Raw genomic sequence first — 16,427 nt, forward strand, 5'->3', positions numbered from 1 at the left:
GCTCCCAGAGTGGTGCACAATGGTGGGAGCTGCCCCCCACCCATACCCCGCAAATGAGCCACCACACTGTCCCACATCTGCCCTGCCCCCACTGGGCAGCGCTTGTCCTAGCCCCTGCCCCACACCTCCCTCATCATAGGGGCTTTGATCTTCCTCCCCCCACACCCCTTCCCCCTCCCCTTGTCCTTCCACCACACCAGACTTACCTGCTGGATGTAGCTTTCCATGCTGCCAGGCTGGGTATCAGGAATCAGATCCATATCGGCCAATATGCCTCCTTTAAAATTGGCTATCGGTATTGGCCGCAAAAATCTCTATCAGTGCACCCTTACTTGAGACGTAAGGATAGGAGATGTGATCACGGACAGGGAAGCCATCAATGCCTGTTGAAAGAAGCATTTTGAAGACCTTCTCAGTCAAGACTCTGTTGTTAATGAGAGTTCTCAAAACCCAGTCAGGGATGATCTTGGAATTCCTCCAACCTTGACAAGATGAGGAAAGCCATCAAGCAGATGAATAATAACAAGGTATATGGAGCTGATGGAATCCCTGCTGAAATCTTCAAATGGAAGGGAGAGAAGCTCACATCACAGCTCCATGCCCTCATCTTAAGGATCTGAAATGACAAGGAAATCTCAGATGATCTTAAGGACACCATGATCACAACAATCTTCAAGAAGGAAGACAGATCCAATTGTGGAAATTACAGAGGGATCACCTTGCTGTCTACCACAGAAAAGATGGCTGCAAGAATCCTCCTGAAAACCATCTCCTTCCACTTACTGAAGAGCTCTTTCCAGAATTTCAGTGTGGGTTTAGGACATCAAGACGTGCAACTGACATGATCTTCACAGTTCGCCAGCTGCAGGAAAAATGCTGAGAACAACATAAACATCTCTACGTGGCCTCCTCTGACTTCATGAAAACCTTCAACTCTGTCAACTGAGAAGAGCTGTGGAGGATCCTTCTGAAGTACAGCTGCCACTGATATTTGTCACCATTCTTTGCTTGCTCCATGATAGCATGCAAGCAGTGGTTCTCAGTAACAGATCTATCACAGATCCCTTTGACACTAAGACAGGAGTTAAGCAAAGCTACATCATCTCTCCAACACTCTTCTTGATTCCTTATTGTGATGCTATATCTGACCTCTGACAAGCTTCTAGTTGGAGCAGAGCTAAACTACCAAATGGATGGTAAACTGTTTAATCTCAACAGACTCCGAGCTGAAACTAAGACTACCCTGGCCACAATTACCAATCTCTGGTAGATTGATGATGCTGTAGGTCTGTGCTTACTTCCAAAAGCAGACCTTCAGGCAATCATCAACATCTTTACTAAGGCATACAAGAAAATGGGACTGACTTTTAACATTCAAAAGACTAAGGTCCTCCATCAACAAGCTCTTAATGATCAGTCCCGAGCTCCAGTAAGTCAGATTCATGGTGAGACTCTGGAGAACATTGAGTATTTTCTGTAGCTGAGAAGCCATCTCTTGCAGAAGGCTGACATTGACAGAGAAATCCAATATCACCTCACATGTGCAAATGCAGCCTTCAGATGCCTGAGAAAATGAGTGTTCAAAGATTGCAACATCAGATCTGAAGCTAAGCTCATCATTAATAAAAAAAGCCACATATATTCTTTGAAGGTGCTGTGACATGGCGAGTACAAATCACCATTATAAAAAACCTGTCTAGTACAGAGCTCAAATGTGTACAACATTAAGAGAGCACCTCAACTCATTAGAGAAGTACCATTAATGCTGACTACAGAAGATCCTTCAAATCCAGCGGGAGGACAGACACATCAATATTAGCATCCTCTCACAAGCAAACACCATGAGTGTCAAGGCAATGATAACCTGATATAAACTTTGCTGGGCTGGCCATATCATCCAGGTGCCTGATTCCAGACTCCTGAAATCAAGTTTTATTCTCCCAGCTCAGTCAAGACAAATACTCAAAAGGAGGGCAGAGAAAGGGCTTCAAGGATGTTCTTAAAGCCAACTTCAAAAAAATTGGTATCAGCTCATGAAAGAGAGTCCACTGAGAGGATCACAATACTTTGAAACCTTGCAATGATAACAGGAGACAGAAACCTGGAACAGCAGAAACAGTGTTGCAGACAGAATCAAGAATCTAGAGCCACCCACCCTGCACAGAAACACATGCCTGAATTGCAACTGAGTTGGTTGATCCTTGATCAGCTTCATCAGCCATCTTCGGACCCACAGATAAAGCAATGATGGAAGGCAAACATCCTTGATTGTAAGGGATTGCCAACTTCTGATAGGCATTCCCAATACATTCACAGAATCATAGAAAATTAGGGTTGGAAGGGACCTCTGGAGGGTCATTTAGTCCAATCCTATGCTCAAGGCAGGACCATCCCAAACTAGATCATCCCAATCAAGACTTTGTCTAGCCAGGTCTTAAAAAAAACCCTCCAAGGATAGAGAGTCCCCATCTCTCTGGGTACCCTGTTCCAGTGTTTTACTACCCTCCTAGTAAGAAAATTATTCCTAATATCTAATCTAAACTTCCCTTGCTGCAACTTAAGACCACTGTTCCTTGTTCTGTCATTGCCACTACTGAGCACAGTCTAGCTCTATCCTCTTTCAAACTCCTCTCCAGGTAGTTGAAGGCTGCTATTAAATCCCTTCTCAGTCTCCTCTTCTCTAGACTAAATAAGCCCAGTTAGTTAAGTCTTTCTTCAGAAGTCATGTGCCCCAGCTCTCTCACCATTTTTCTTGCCCTCTGCTGGACTCCCTCCAATTTGTCCAAATCCTTTTTGTAGTGGGGGGCCCAAAACTGAATGTGGCCTCACCAGTGCCAAATACAGGGGAATAATCACTTCCCTTGACCTGCTGGCAACACTCCTACTGATGCAGCCCAGTATGTCATTAGCCTTCTTTGCAACAATGGCACGCTGTTGACTCATATTCAGCTTCTTGTCCACTGCAACACCCCAGTCCTTTTCTGCAGAGCTGCTGCCCAGCCAGTCAGTCCCTAACGTAAGTTATGTTAGGGACTGATATGTGGGATAGTTACATCCTAAGTGCAGGACTTTGCACTTGTCTTTGTTGAACCTCATGAGATTTCTTTTGGCCCAATCCTCCAATTTGTCTAGGCCACTTTGAATCCTAGCCCTACCCTCCAGCATATCAACTATTTCCCACAGTTCGGTGTCATCTGCGAACTTGCAGAAAGAGCACTCTATGCCATCTTCCAGGTTGTTGATGAAGACATTAAAGAAATCCTGCCCCAGGACCAACCCCTGAGACACTCCACCTGATACTGACTACTAACTAGACATTGAGCCACTGATGACTACTCTCTGGCCCCAGTGCTCCACCCAGTTTTCTATCCAACTTACAGTCCATTCGTCCAGCCCATAGTTCCTTAGCTTGCCTGAGAGAGTGTTTCATAGACTCATAGATGCTAGGGTCAGAAGGGACCTCAACAGATCATCAAGTCTGACCACCTGCCTAGGGAGGAAAGACTGCTGGGGTCACATGACCCCAGCCAGATGCCATGTTATGGGAGACCTTATGAAAAGCTTTGCTCACATCAAAGTACCTCACATCCACTGGTCTCCCCACATCCACAGAGCCAGTCATCTCATCATAGAAGGCAATCAGGCTGGTCAATGGATTGTATTCCACAAAACCAATTCCAAATAACTAATATTTTAAAAAATCCATATATTTTGGTAAAATCAGATCTAAAACTTGTATATTATCTAATATATACAACACACATGTACTTTTTATATATTTGTATTTCCTACTGAAATTAATTCAAAGCAATAAACTCCGGTTCTTATCACACCAGAGTTTATTCCTCCCAGTCACACCATTTGAAAATGAGCCCAGGACCACAACACTGAGCCAGGTCAGAGCTGCCCCAGCTGGTAGGAGACTCCAGGGGTCAGCCTGCCAGCTTGAGACTGCTCCTGCCTGGTTCAACATGCTGTGGAGGGGCTGGCTGGAGCATGAGGGTGCTTCAGTGAGGGGCTAGCCAGCAGGCAGCCACTGACACATCCTCATGCCCCAGCCAGCACTGTCAGTGTTTACACATGTGTTACTGTGCACAAAAAAAACTATGCAGCTATGGAATTTATTAGTTTACTGTGGCCCAATAGGGTCACACATGTAGATGCTGAGACATCTAGTGTGAAGTTAATTACGCAGCTGTGTAGTAAACGTTTCATGTAGATGTGCCCACTGAAGATGTTAGTTTAATGTTGGCCCTGTCCAACTTGATCTTTCTGATCAAGGATGATGGCTCCAGTTCCATCAGAAATGCATCCAACTGTGCTTTTGTTTTTGGGTGCTCTTCTGCATTACAGTTGATATTTTTGGAACATGAAAAATCTATTACTGTATTGAATAAGAGCACTCTCAGCTACCACTGGATCCAAGAATACTTCCATTGACTCCAAAACCTATTTTTTCAAGACTGCCTTCACATATTCCTCCCCAGCAAGGTGAAGAGCTACTATATGAATACAGTTTCAAATGCATCATAATCACAAATTTTCTTGCCTCCATGAAAGATTGCTAGGAATGAACTCTTCTTTGCTTCTTATCATAGTACATAACTGTACAGCACATAAACACCTGAACTACAAAATACTTCAGGAACAGGTCTTTGATAAGCATCACACTGCCATGAGTTTCAATACTCAGTCCAAGTTTTCAGGTGTTCCAGTATCCACATAAAGATCTTAATAACGCATGGCTCACTCTAGATTAGAAGCATAGATTCGCAACCTTTTAAGAGCAGTGGGTCCAATTAACATGACATGTTCTGAAGTAGGCCACTACTGCTTCTGCTGCGGATTGCTGCTGACTCCTGGTACTGCTGAATTGTCACCAATGAACTTGCAACCCAGCTGCCATCACCACTTCCCCCACCACTGACTGACATGCCAGCTTTTTGGGCTAAATAAAAATCACAAGGCAGGCCTCATCCAGCCCATGGGTTGCCAGCTGCTGATATAGTAACTGGGATGGTGGCTGGGAGGGAAGAGACAAGGGAAATTCTCAATCAGATCTAGCTCTTCCTCTTTTTCCCCCATCAACAAATCATTTCAGAAGTCGATCTTTTTTAAAGTCTGTAAACATTTGGTATAAGGTAGCCTGCCATCCAGTGTTATGAAAGTCATATTTAGATAAACAAAAATGATGCAGAAATTCATGAAGCGATCTGACCTAGTAATCTGAGAAAAAACTGAGCAGTCTGGGCTGGCTGTTCCCTAAGAGTTATCAAGAAGTTTAAATTTTGAAAATCTCTTCTGAAGAAAGGATCTGGCCTGCATTCTACCCAGGACTGCTCCAATGAGGATTAACCTTTGGGCAGGCTAATGTATGTGTTTTCCCCAGCTTAACAGTCCTAAAGATTGGAAGGGGATTTGCATGCATTACAACACTCAGAGATCTTGCTGAGAGTTGTTATTTTGATACAAGTAGTTATTGCTGCATATCTTGGATATCAAGAACTACAAATACCCAATATCAATTTGCGTCTATGGACAAAATGATCTCTGAACTGATCATATCTTATCAGAATCTCTGGTCCTTGATGCAAGCATATCTGACTATCGCTTAAAGTCCTACAGAACCATATATCAAACTTTCTTGGATAAGGACAAAATGACGTACCCCTATAGTAAGCATCTTGAATGTCAATCTTGTTGAGGTATCTGAGATTCAAGATATGGTCCTAAGGATATTGCTCTCCTTGGGAAAACAGGAAATAAAATAATGGAGAGATAATACACCTTTAGCATTCTTATAGAACCTTTCTTGAGAAGGAAATCTATTTTTTTCAATAAGTCTTGCTCAATGTGATTACTAAGAAAAGGAAGGATGAGGGGAAGGACAGTAAGTTGGGATGGAGCAAAACTAGATGGATTATCTGTCATAAATGATGTTCAGTTCCCTGTATTTGGAAGCATTTGTGTACCAGATACTGTGGAAAGAATATGAACAAGGTCTGAGAGGCCTAGGATAAATTACCAAAATGTGGTTAAAAACAAAAACCCTTAGTGTGTAACTTAACAGCACCATAAAATTTACTATTTGGAGACCACTGCTAAGGGCTGTGATTATATGTAGCAAACCCAGTCCTGTACTCTGGGGCCATTTGTCAGAAAAGTTTAAACACCAGTTGAGATAGTTGTGGGTACTTCATCCTTTGCTGCCCTGAGACTCCAGGACTTGAAAGAGTCTCCTAGGTCATTAAGTCCAGCCTCTTGTGCTCATAGACAATTTACCAAAGAAGTCCTCGCAGTCACTACTTCAAATCTTTACAGACACAACACCTGAAATGCCAAGAGCACTCTACTGTATGCCATAGGAGAAAGCAGGGGAGATGAGACCAATCCCCTTCTATGCAAGATTACAACCTCCAGTGGCCACAGTTTTGACCAACTGTTTCTCTTCCTATCAAAAATGTCTAATTTATACCCCTCAGAGCAGCTAGGCAAAATGCCTTATTGCCCTTCCTTCATCCTTTGGCAATTTCCAAACTTGGGTTTTATTCAGCCAGCACAGCATTCTTAGAGGCAGGCAGGTCTAAAAAGGGAGCAACACAGATATCAACTCCTGACTTTTCAACCTAGCCAAAGGTAAGTACCATATTAACTCATGTACCACAGTACCCTTTTCCCAAATATCAGCTGGCTAAAACTATGGTGCACGGAGGGAAAGCAGAGAAACCACCTCTCAGTTTTATTGCCAAATTGTCAGTATTTGGAGGTCCACTGCCAGCTCCTTCAAGCAGACATGGGGAATAACTTATTATCATCAGCCAGTATATCAATGAAACCTGATAGAGGTACTCAACCATATTAGTAGTCTACAGTCAGGGAGGGTAGATTTACACCTTATAGACTAACTAAATCAGAGATGCATAGCATAAGTTTTCATAAACAATGGCTTGCTTCACCAGATACCGTGAAAGGACCGCAGGAAGCAAAACTGCCAAACAGAAAGCAGTGATTCAAATACAGAGTAGGGAAGGGAGAGGAAAAAGGACAGGCAATGTGGGTAAGAGAGAAAAAAACAGAACAGTTTGTTTTTTGGCCACAGCCATTTAAGAGTCATCAGGATACTCTCTGTCATTACAAGGGAGAGGAAAGTATCTTCCTTTTTCATACATTTGTGTGACTCTGACAGGGGCAAGAGCTTCCTCCTCTGCTTCCTTTTAGCCATATGAATATGAATTTTGGTATTAAGCTAGCGGTACAGATGCCTGAGGGTTGGTTCAGAGTCAGTGACTGAGGCGTCAATGCCAAATGAAGAACAAATGTAAGGGGAACACTCCCTCAAAGAGTAGAGTGCAATTCCTAGGAAGAACTCATGTACCACCCTCTCCCACTGGATACAGGCTCGCAGAGCAGTTCCACAGCTCTGGAACAGAAAACAGAAATAGAACAGAAAATAATACGGAAAAATTGTACTATGCATCACCTGATGTACTGTGTTTATTTCTAGCAAATGACTCTTAGAAAGGATGCACCAAAAAGATATAGTCTGAAGAGGACTGAAAGTCTGAAAATTACTACCAAAATTATTAGGGGCATTGATAATGCTTTTATAGAGAGGTTGTTATTGAAGAGATTGGGACTGTTCATTTTAGAAAGGACACAAGTAAGATACATGATAGAGATATGCAAAATAATGAATGATATCAGAGAAAGTAACTTGAGTGATCCCAAATACCCTCTCATATTACAAAAACAAAAGGATATTCAGTGAAACTGAAAGACATCAAACTGGTGAAAGAAAACATTTTCCTCTCAATGCATAATTAACTCACAAGGTAAAATTGGGGCCAAAGGTTTATCATAATTGAAAATAAGATCAGAGAGAAAGTAAGACTGTAATGAGAACGTCTAATTATATTTGAGAATGTTAAATCTGATCTGTGTTTTCTTCTTATTAAGAGACAAAATCCTGGCCTTGACAGTAAAAGCCAACCACTAGCTGATGGCATTAGACAAAAATCTCAACAGACAGGTTATTCCATAACTGTCTACTAATGGACTTCTTGCACCTTCCTCAAGCACCTGGACTGGTCTAGATGTAACATTTGTCTGGACTGGAATGGCAATTTTTATCTTATTGACTGCTGCTTAATGTAGAATGCCATTCAAGACATGGCCATCTGTGCAGAATAGTACTAGTGACTTGTTACTTTCATAGTATGCTACCTAGTTTATAATACAACAAAGTTTTGTTGATGTTCATCAGTATAAATTCAGGTGTGATTTGGTTAAATAAATTTAAAAAAGGTAAGATTTCAGGGCTTCTTTTTAAAATGAAATCCTGCAAATGCACAGACATGACAATCCTGTATTTCTGAAAAGACTGCAAGTAACAACATCTGAGCATCCAGCAAAAATGTATTCTACCATATCAAAACACTGGAAAATGCGTGCATGTGAAAGAGACAAATGAAACTAAACTACTGTTTTGTAATAGAGGGTACTAAAATTTTAGACTATTTTCAAATATTTTTGAAACTTTGTTTAACTGTTTTAGGAGAATAATATTCAACTTAATATACCAAAATGCAATAATAAGAGTCAAATACCTTTCAAGAAATAATGTCACTAGCCATCTGAGTTTGGATATGAAGAGTAGTACAGTGATAAAGTTAAAAAATTTACCACTGTTTAGAGAGAAAAGCATCAAATGATATAATTATATTTTATAAAATGTATAATACCATTGGAAACAGACATGCTGCTTTTAAATCACATATACGTTGGGCTGAAAGGGACCTGAGGAGGTCATCTAGTATAACCCCTGGCCCAAGACAGGTTCATCCCTAACCAAACTACTCTATGCACGTGTTTATCTAGCCTGTTCTTACAACTACGCAACAACCCTGTTGTACAACTACCGGGAACATTGCTCAAAAAATAAATAAATAATGAAGACATTGTCCCAAAACACCAGGAATATATGCACCTATATCTTCAAAACCATCAGTTTTATAAAAATTCCTCTAAACTTTGATAGTCATACAAAACTGTCTCTCTGAAATTCTTTGATTATGAATTAATCAGATCATCTTAATAGCAGTACATTAAGTGGGAGAATCTCATCTGTTGGGCCACGGTACTGTAATATCTAAAACCATATCTACTGAAAATTATCAGCTCACCAAAGTTTCCCTCTTGGCAGATTTTCTGAGTTTAGTGTCATTTTGAACAGTGGGTGCCCTAAATTTGTCCTAAATTTACACTCTATTAGTCTCAATTCAGAGACTGACCAAAAATACAGAAAAGAACAACCAACTTCTCTCTCATGACCTAGTCTGACCAATAATTACTAGGAGGCATAATACTTACAGCAGCAAATTGAAGGGGATTTCCATGATACAGAATGCTACACCACTGAGAACTAATCTAGGCAGCAAATTTGTGCGTCATAATAATTTTTGCAGGATTGGGTCTTCGATTAGTATGAGCAGAGCTCAAAGGAAACAAAGCTTCTTGGGGGCTACACTTCTTCATTTCCCACAATACCCCTTAGTAGGATATGATACAAATTCTTAAGAGATGCTTTTCTTTCCAGATGAAAAAGAAAGTGTCAGAAAAGACCCAGGAACTATAGTACAAACAGCTCATTCAAAAATATGGTTCAGGACTGTTATACAATGCACTACAAATCACTACCCAAGCTATTTTTTCTTTTATTTTGGCACCTGAAATAGGAATGAATGTATAGACAGAAAGTTCTGTAAGAGAAGCTGATAGACTTAGTTGGGACACACTAAAAGTTTAAATAAAACCATTTTACTTGAAGATATTAAAGTAAAAACAGAAATATTTGTGGCCATTTTGGTCCAGTTTCCAAGAGCGTATTAAACCTTGAATGAAAATCGGCAGCATCCATTTTCCTTTCCATGTGCCATGCTAGTTAATGCACAGGTCCTGCACAGATAAAATATCACCAGATACTTCTCACCCAGATAAACAATTCACAGTATAAAGCATGTGCTTACAAAACACACTGGCTGCCACAAATTCCTCCCTAAACAACAACAGGAAGCAAAGGAAAGCAACTTTTTAAATCCTCCCCCCACAAATGCTATATAGAGGAATGGGAAGGATTGATGACTCAGGTTTACAATTGTTCTTTCCAGCCTTCCAAATCCTGCTTTCCCAATACCACCAGGTTTATCTATCTACCTAAATAGCCAGGGTGCAAGAGGCAACTGTGTGCAAGCTGCCCCTAGGAGCGCCTCTGCTCCATGCCATCGGCTCTGCCTTCCTGTCACCAACTCCAGGCCCTGAGCCGGGCTGACAGAGCATGTTTCACAGCTGTGCGTGACCTCCCACCACCCCCACCACCTCCCTCCTCTGGTCATGGGGGCTTTCAACGGGCTGCAGCTGAAACATGCCCCAGGATAGAATGACTTGGGGCGCCCCCGCCTTGCCCATCCCGGGGGGTCCCCGCACCGGGCCGGCAGCCTCTTCCCTACCCCTCCCCGTGCGGGACACACTCCAGCCGCGCCGGGCCGGGCAGGCAGCACCCACCCGGGGTTCAGCACCAAGGCCTCGGACAGCGGCCGGGCCGGGCCGGGAGGGCAGCGCGGGCCGCACCTGATGATGTCGTCCTGGTGGCCCAGGTAGAATTTCTGGCGGTGCTCGCGGGGGCTGTAGACGACGCCGACGCCCGCCACGAAGTAGACGATCTCCTTGGCCGCCGTGTAGTAGAGGTTGTTGCGGCACTGGTGGCCACGGTAGCCGTACACCCACTCCAGCCGCAAGTGGCAGCTCGGGGCGCTGCGGTCCGCCATGGCCCCGGCCGCTTGCTAATCCCCGCGCGCCGGCATGGATGCCCGCGGCCGCCGCTCGTCCTCCTCCCCCTCACAGAGGGCGTCTTCGCCCGCGCCCGCCTCCGCCTCGCCGCCGCGCGCCGCTAGACATAACTGCGCGCGCCGCGACCGCCAACAGCTGAGTGGCAGGCATAGCAGCCCACCGCCGCGCATGCGCCAGTTCGCCGCGCATGCGCACTGGCTGAAGGCGCTCCCCTGGTTCTGCCCTTCCCTGCTGACCTCGGGGCCGCGGCCGGGATCGTGCTGGCTGGCCGTGCCCCGAGGGCCGGCGGCGAGCCCAGGAGCGCGACATGCTGCGGGCACACACGTCCTGCACACACTCCGCGCTTACATAAGGACCACGCGCTCCCCCTTCCTGCCCAGCTGCGCTGAAGCCCGGCTGCCGCCCGCGCCCGGGGTGGGAGGCACTGGCGGAGCCTGTGGGGAGCTGCTGCCGCCTTGTTATGCTGAGGCTGCGCGGCTCTGCCGCCTCTGCTGTGGCTTCCGCCTTCCCTCCACTGCCTGCCCTCTCCCACCCCCGTGCCTCCTCTGTCAGGGGCTGGGGGCAGATCTACCCACGTGAGCTTGCACTAAGGCCGTGCTGATCTTATCCGCAATTCTTCCAACAGGCAAACTCGTACTGTAGCTTTAAAAAACCTCACGAAGTGCCATTGAGTGGGTCAGACCGCAGCCCATCTTGCCCCGTCCCCTGCCTCGCGCGGCGGCAGAGAGCTGATGCTGAAAGGGGGAGGGAGCTGGGCACGACCAGGGTTTTTTCCGCTGTTCCTCTCTCGCTTTAGCCCCAGCATTGAAGGTCCAGGAAGTTCAGGTTCAAGGGCTGTACCCCTCACCGCCTCCTCCATTGCTACCCTGCCTTCATCCTCCAAGACTCTCCAGGATCTCTTGGGATTGGGCTAAACTGTCAGCTTCCACCACACCTGGGAGCCAGGGGCTCCTCATTTGAATGACTCCCTGGGCCCATCTACACAAGATGTTTACTGCACACTAAATAGCTGTGCAGTAAATGTTGGGTGTAAAATAATTTACTAAATATTGGGTGTAAACTAATTTACCACACAGCAGTACATGTGTAGACACCTTGGGGTTAGCTGGGGCACATGGGTGCTTCACTAGCGGGCTGCCTGCCCACTGTTCCAGTGCTGAAGCACCCTTACGCCCCACCAGCCCCCCTGCAGCACATTGGAGCTGGGGAAGCTGTTCTGGGCTGGCAGGCTGACCCCTCAGAGCTCCCTGCCAGGCACAGCTGCTCCAGTTTGATTTAATGTACTGCAGTCCCAGGTGCACGTGGAAATGGTGCACCCAGAGTGATAAATTTCAGAGCAATAAGCTCTGAAGTGTATTGCTTTACATTAATATACATATGTAGATGCACCCACTGTGTGAAAAGGAACTTCTCTGTGTTGGTTTTACTATTAATGCCCAACTCTCATCTCCATTTTCTTCCACAGAACTCAGAGTCCTTTGCTGGTCAATATCATAATTTGTTTGAATGTCCAGTAATAAGTAGGTTTGGTTTCCTTTTTATTAAAAAATTCTCTTCTTTAACTGATGTGTTTTTGTGAGTGTAAGTGAAAAGCATTTCTTCTCTATTACTTTCTTAGTCACATTGAGGTTAGTTTTTCTACTAAACTGTTTATATTTCAGATGGGCTATTTTCCTTTATAGTCTTTTCCCTATGCTAAATATACTTCTTGTTATTCAAATGTGTCTTTCCCCCTGTAAGTTTACTCAGACTTTTTTAAAGTTAATTATTCCACTGTTCCTTTGCATTGGGTTTCAAAGCCTAATTCTTTTTCTGTATCACAACATGGAAAAACATGTGCACATAATCATGCCAACGATCCAATTAGGTTTACTTTAGCATATTTCCACAGTCTGGAACTATGACAACTAACTTCTTTACCAAGGATTTACCTACATGATTTTCATGACTCCAATATCAGTTGCAGCTTTCAATCCCACACATGAACATCGACACAAAGCACCAGATTGTACCACAAGCCTAGCTGTCTGCATTGAGACTCAAACTATGACTCAAAATGAGTGCTGACTAGAGAACAGGCTTTCAATCCCATGACATTTAATAGATAAATAAATAACACCCACACCATTTTCTTAGTTGGTCCCTGGCTGCCATGACAGCCAAGGTAGACTAGAAATCAGTCCACCAAGCTGAGGGGCTGGTCAGCAAATTATTGACTAATTAATTCCACTCTGATGTATTAAATGAATTATTACTCTTAATAAAGTATTAAATCTGTATGGCTAATGCATTGTCATTTCAGCTTCCTCACCTTCAGTGGTACTTGCATATACAGGCAGCCAGCTTCCTATTATGTATTCAGTTTGTATTCTAGTGATAGCTGAATCAATGCACAAAGTTAGAAACAGCTTGGAGCTAACAATAGAAAAACATAACTTGCATGACTTCCTTTGATAGCCCATGTTCAACAACTTGGCTGGGTGAAGTATGCTTCAATAATATTGAACTTGCATGGTAACTGCAAGTTAATTTAATAACTTTTAAATGTTAATTGGTTTAATTATCATCTGATTTAGACATGTGATCTGTGTTTGTGGTGTGTAGATTAAAAAGCAAATATAAAAGTACAGGCTTTATCATTTATTGGAAATGATATTGATATCCATGTTTAAACTCTAAAGAGTAAATATAAAAATACAGTTGAATACAATTTTATTATACTTCTTGCTGCTGAATATGTAGTAAGTGGAATGCTGATTTAAATACAGGAGATAGGTGGTTAGCCATGTTTGTCTGAGGTCAGGTAGAAAAGGTAGGGTGGGGTGGGATTTTAGAGACTAACTTGTTCAGAGAGGCATGAATTTTCATAGGCAACAGTTCATGCATCAAATACAGAGACAAAATCCTAGACACATGAAAGTCAACAGTAGGTTTGCTAGTGACTTCAAAAGGGCAAGGATTTCACTCATTGTCATATCTAAGTGTGTATTTGGAACAAAAGAACATTTTACTGTTTAAAAACAAAATACTCCATTTTCATAACTTTCCTCTTGAACGTTAAAAACAGGCCTCTTTTTATAGATGTATTTATCAACTGCGTTTAACTGTATTATGTACTTTTAGTGGATAAATTGAAAACTTTTCTAATAAGCTGACAGTGTGTCTGCAGTAATTTCTACTAATATTTAGTCAGATAGATCAATTAGGTGACATTAAAAAATAAATTAATATTTTTAAAGACACCATGGTCATGTAAACATACACCTGAGGATATCTATGTTCATGAAGGCAGTTAAGCACAAGCAGAAATAACAATGCATAAAATGCAATGTTAATTAAACATATAAAATCAAACAAGTATCTATGCATGTTGTTAAATACAGGAATTGAATAATATCATATTTTCCTACATACAACATTCACCATTTCCCCAAAAATCAGCTGCTGGAAAGCTGACTGTGCATTATATGCAACAAATATGTTAAGAATAGGTTCTGTTGCCTAAAGGTGAGACAAAAGGTAAAATCTATAGGGATCCACAAGGACCAGAACAATGAACAGGCTTGGCACCCGACATGCTCCTACTCAGTTACTTACTACAAGGAAACATCTTTTTTCTTCATTCTACCATTCAAAAAGTATATTCCATGGCATGTTATATGTGAGAAAATACAGTAGCTCACATACAATTAGAAATACATTGTTCTTTTATCAGTGAAAATAGAATTTTAAAAAATATATGTACTACACTTTTGACTAAAAAATTATTAGGCTATTACAGTATAATTTTCATCATTAGCATCGTGGATTTTATTGATTCTTGTAGCAACAAAATATGGCTGATAGTCATGACTTAGTTTCCTCTACCATTTGTTTTTTAGATTATTATATACAAACTAGCCAATTGTCTGTCAAGAATGATGGGGGGAGGAGGAGATGGGGAGTAGGGGGCTGGGATGGAGCCTCATGTTGCTGCTGTTCTGCCTCTTGCAGAGGTATGAGTGATCCATGATTAGAGAACTCTGATTGGCTGTTTCCGTCAGCCACTCAGAGGGCAAATAAAGCATTACAGACAGACAGACAGACTTAGGCTTAGGCTTTTATAATATTAGAATAGATCTTGATGATCTCCCGAGGTCCCTTCCAGCCCTAATGTCTATGAAAATCTTTGAAATGTATTTTTAAAGTTGAGGAGTGTGGTTTAAAAAAAAAGCAGTTGTATTTTTGAGAATTATTCTGCTAATGTACATATTTTTTTAAATTACAATTGAATGTTATGAACACTAGAACGTAAGAGTGATGTTGTAGCCATAATGGTTCAGCAATTATGTCAGATGCAAGGATTTCTTAGGATGAAATCTTTTGTTGGACCAACTATGTAGCTGGGATGAAGTTAGACAAGATTTTGAATAAAAGGCATTCTTCATCAGGGCTCTCAACACAGGAAGCCACGTACATCATTGTTTAATCCTTGGGTCTTAGTGTCCAGCCAGCTTGTGAGTTTTGGTTTCTAAGTTCACCTTTTAAAAGTGTTAGGTAGATTTCCCTTGAGCATGATATGTTCCTGACCATGTTCAAAAATATAAAGTAAAAAGCATACTCCTCCACATGGTGCTACTATTAATCACTGACTGCACACAGAGTAATCCATTTTTAATAATGGACCACAATATGAAACAGTACATATTTTATGGCCACATCCAAATGAGTGTAGCCATGCAGTATGTGGCCTTGCAGACCCATCTGCAGTGCCACACACCCACATTTGCATATCAGGTGTTCTCTGAACTGCTATGTTGCAGTGCAGCAGGGGCGGGGGGGCGTTGACCTAGGTAAAAAAAAATGTAGGGTGGTGCACATCGTGGCAGCTTACACTTCCCAAAACTAGAGCCTGGTTAGCTGGAGCCATGCTCCTGCTCCTGGCAGGCTCCCAGCTGCAAGAGCACCATAGCTGCACCTTCTCTGGTCCCAGGACCCCAATAAGGCTGCTGGAGCCAGCCTCTCCTCCCCTATACCACTGTGCTGGCCCCAGCCTCCCCTACCCCACTGGGGGTAACCTGTCACATGCCAGATCATGCATGGCACAGGCATTCCCTGAGGACAAGCTGCTGCTTCTTATCCCAGGGAAAACAAACATTCATGCTTTTGTGGATGTAGATGTGGCCCATATGTTTATATTAGCTGATGCAACCATTTACTCAAAAAAAGAAATCATGCCAATAGATAAAACAGGATGGGTACAGGCATGAGCCATTTCTCATAAAAAAATATTTTTGCTTATGTCTTAATTAGCCATTATCTCTCATAATTTGCAATTCCTAAACCAAGATATGAGAAAAGCTGAAAGGCATCAAATTCTAATATCTATCCAAATTTGTAACCTAGTTTCATAGATTTCATAGCCATTAGGGCTGGAAGGGACCTTGGAAGACCATCGAATCCAGCCCCCATCCCAAAGGGCAGGAAGTCAGCTGAGGTCATAGGATCCCAGCAAGATAAGCATCCAATTTGCTCTTGAAAGTGTTCGATGTAGGTGCTTGAACCACCTCCGATGGCAGGCTGTTCCAGACCTTGGGGGCTCG

General features: G+C 42.9%; 1 protein-coding gene across 1 annotated transcript in view; it reads right to left on the minus strand.

Annotated features, from left to right (window-relative positions):
• EML5 (echinoderm microtubule associated protein like 5) overlaps nucleotides 1-10,878 on the minus strand; it is a 222,112-nt gene extending 211,234 nt beyond the window's left edge. The window contains exon 1 of the mRNA XM_019552385.1: nucleotides 10,627-10,878. Within this exon, the coding sequence (XP_019407930.1) occupies nucleotides 10,627-10,823 (197 nt within the window). The 5' untranslated portion in view covers nucleotides 10,824-10,878. The remainder of the gene's footprint in view (nucleotides 1-10,626) is intronic.
• Between the last annotated feature and the right edge of the window lie 5,549 nt (nucleotides 10,879-16,427).

This window comes from Crocodylus porosus, unplaced genomic scaffold (assembly GCF_001723895.1).
Source record: "Crocodylus porosus isolate Cpor-Errol unplaced genomic scaffold, CroPor_comp1, whole genome shotgun sequence".
Taxonomy (NCBI): Eukaryota; Metazoa; Chordata; order Crocodylia; family Crocodylidae; genus Crocodylus; species Crocodylus porosus.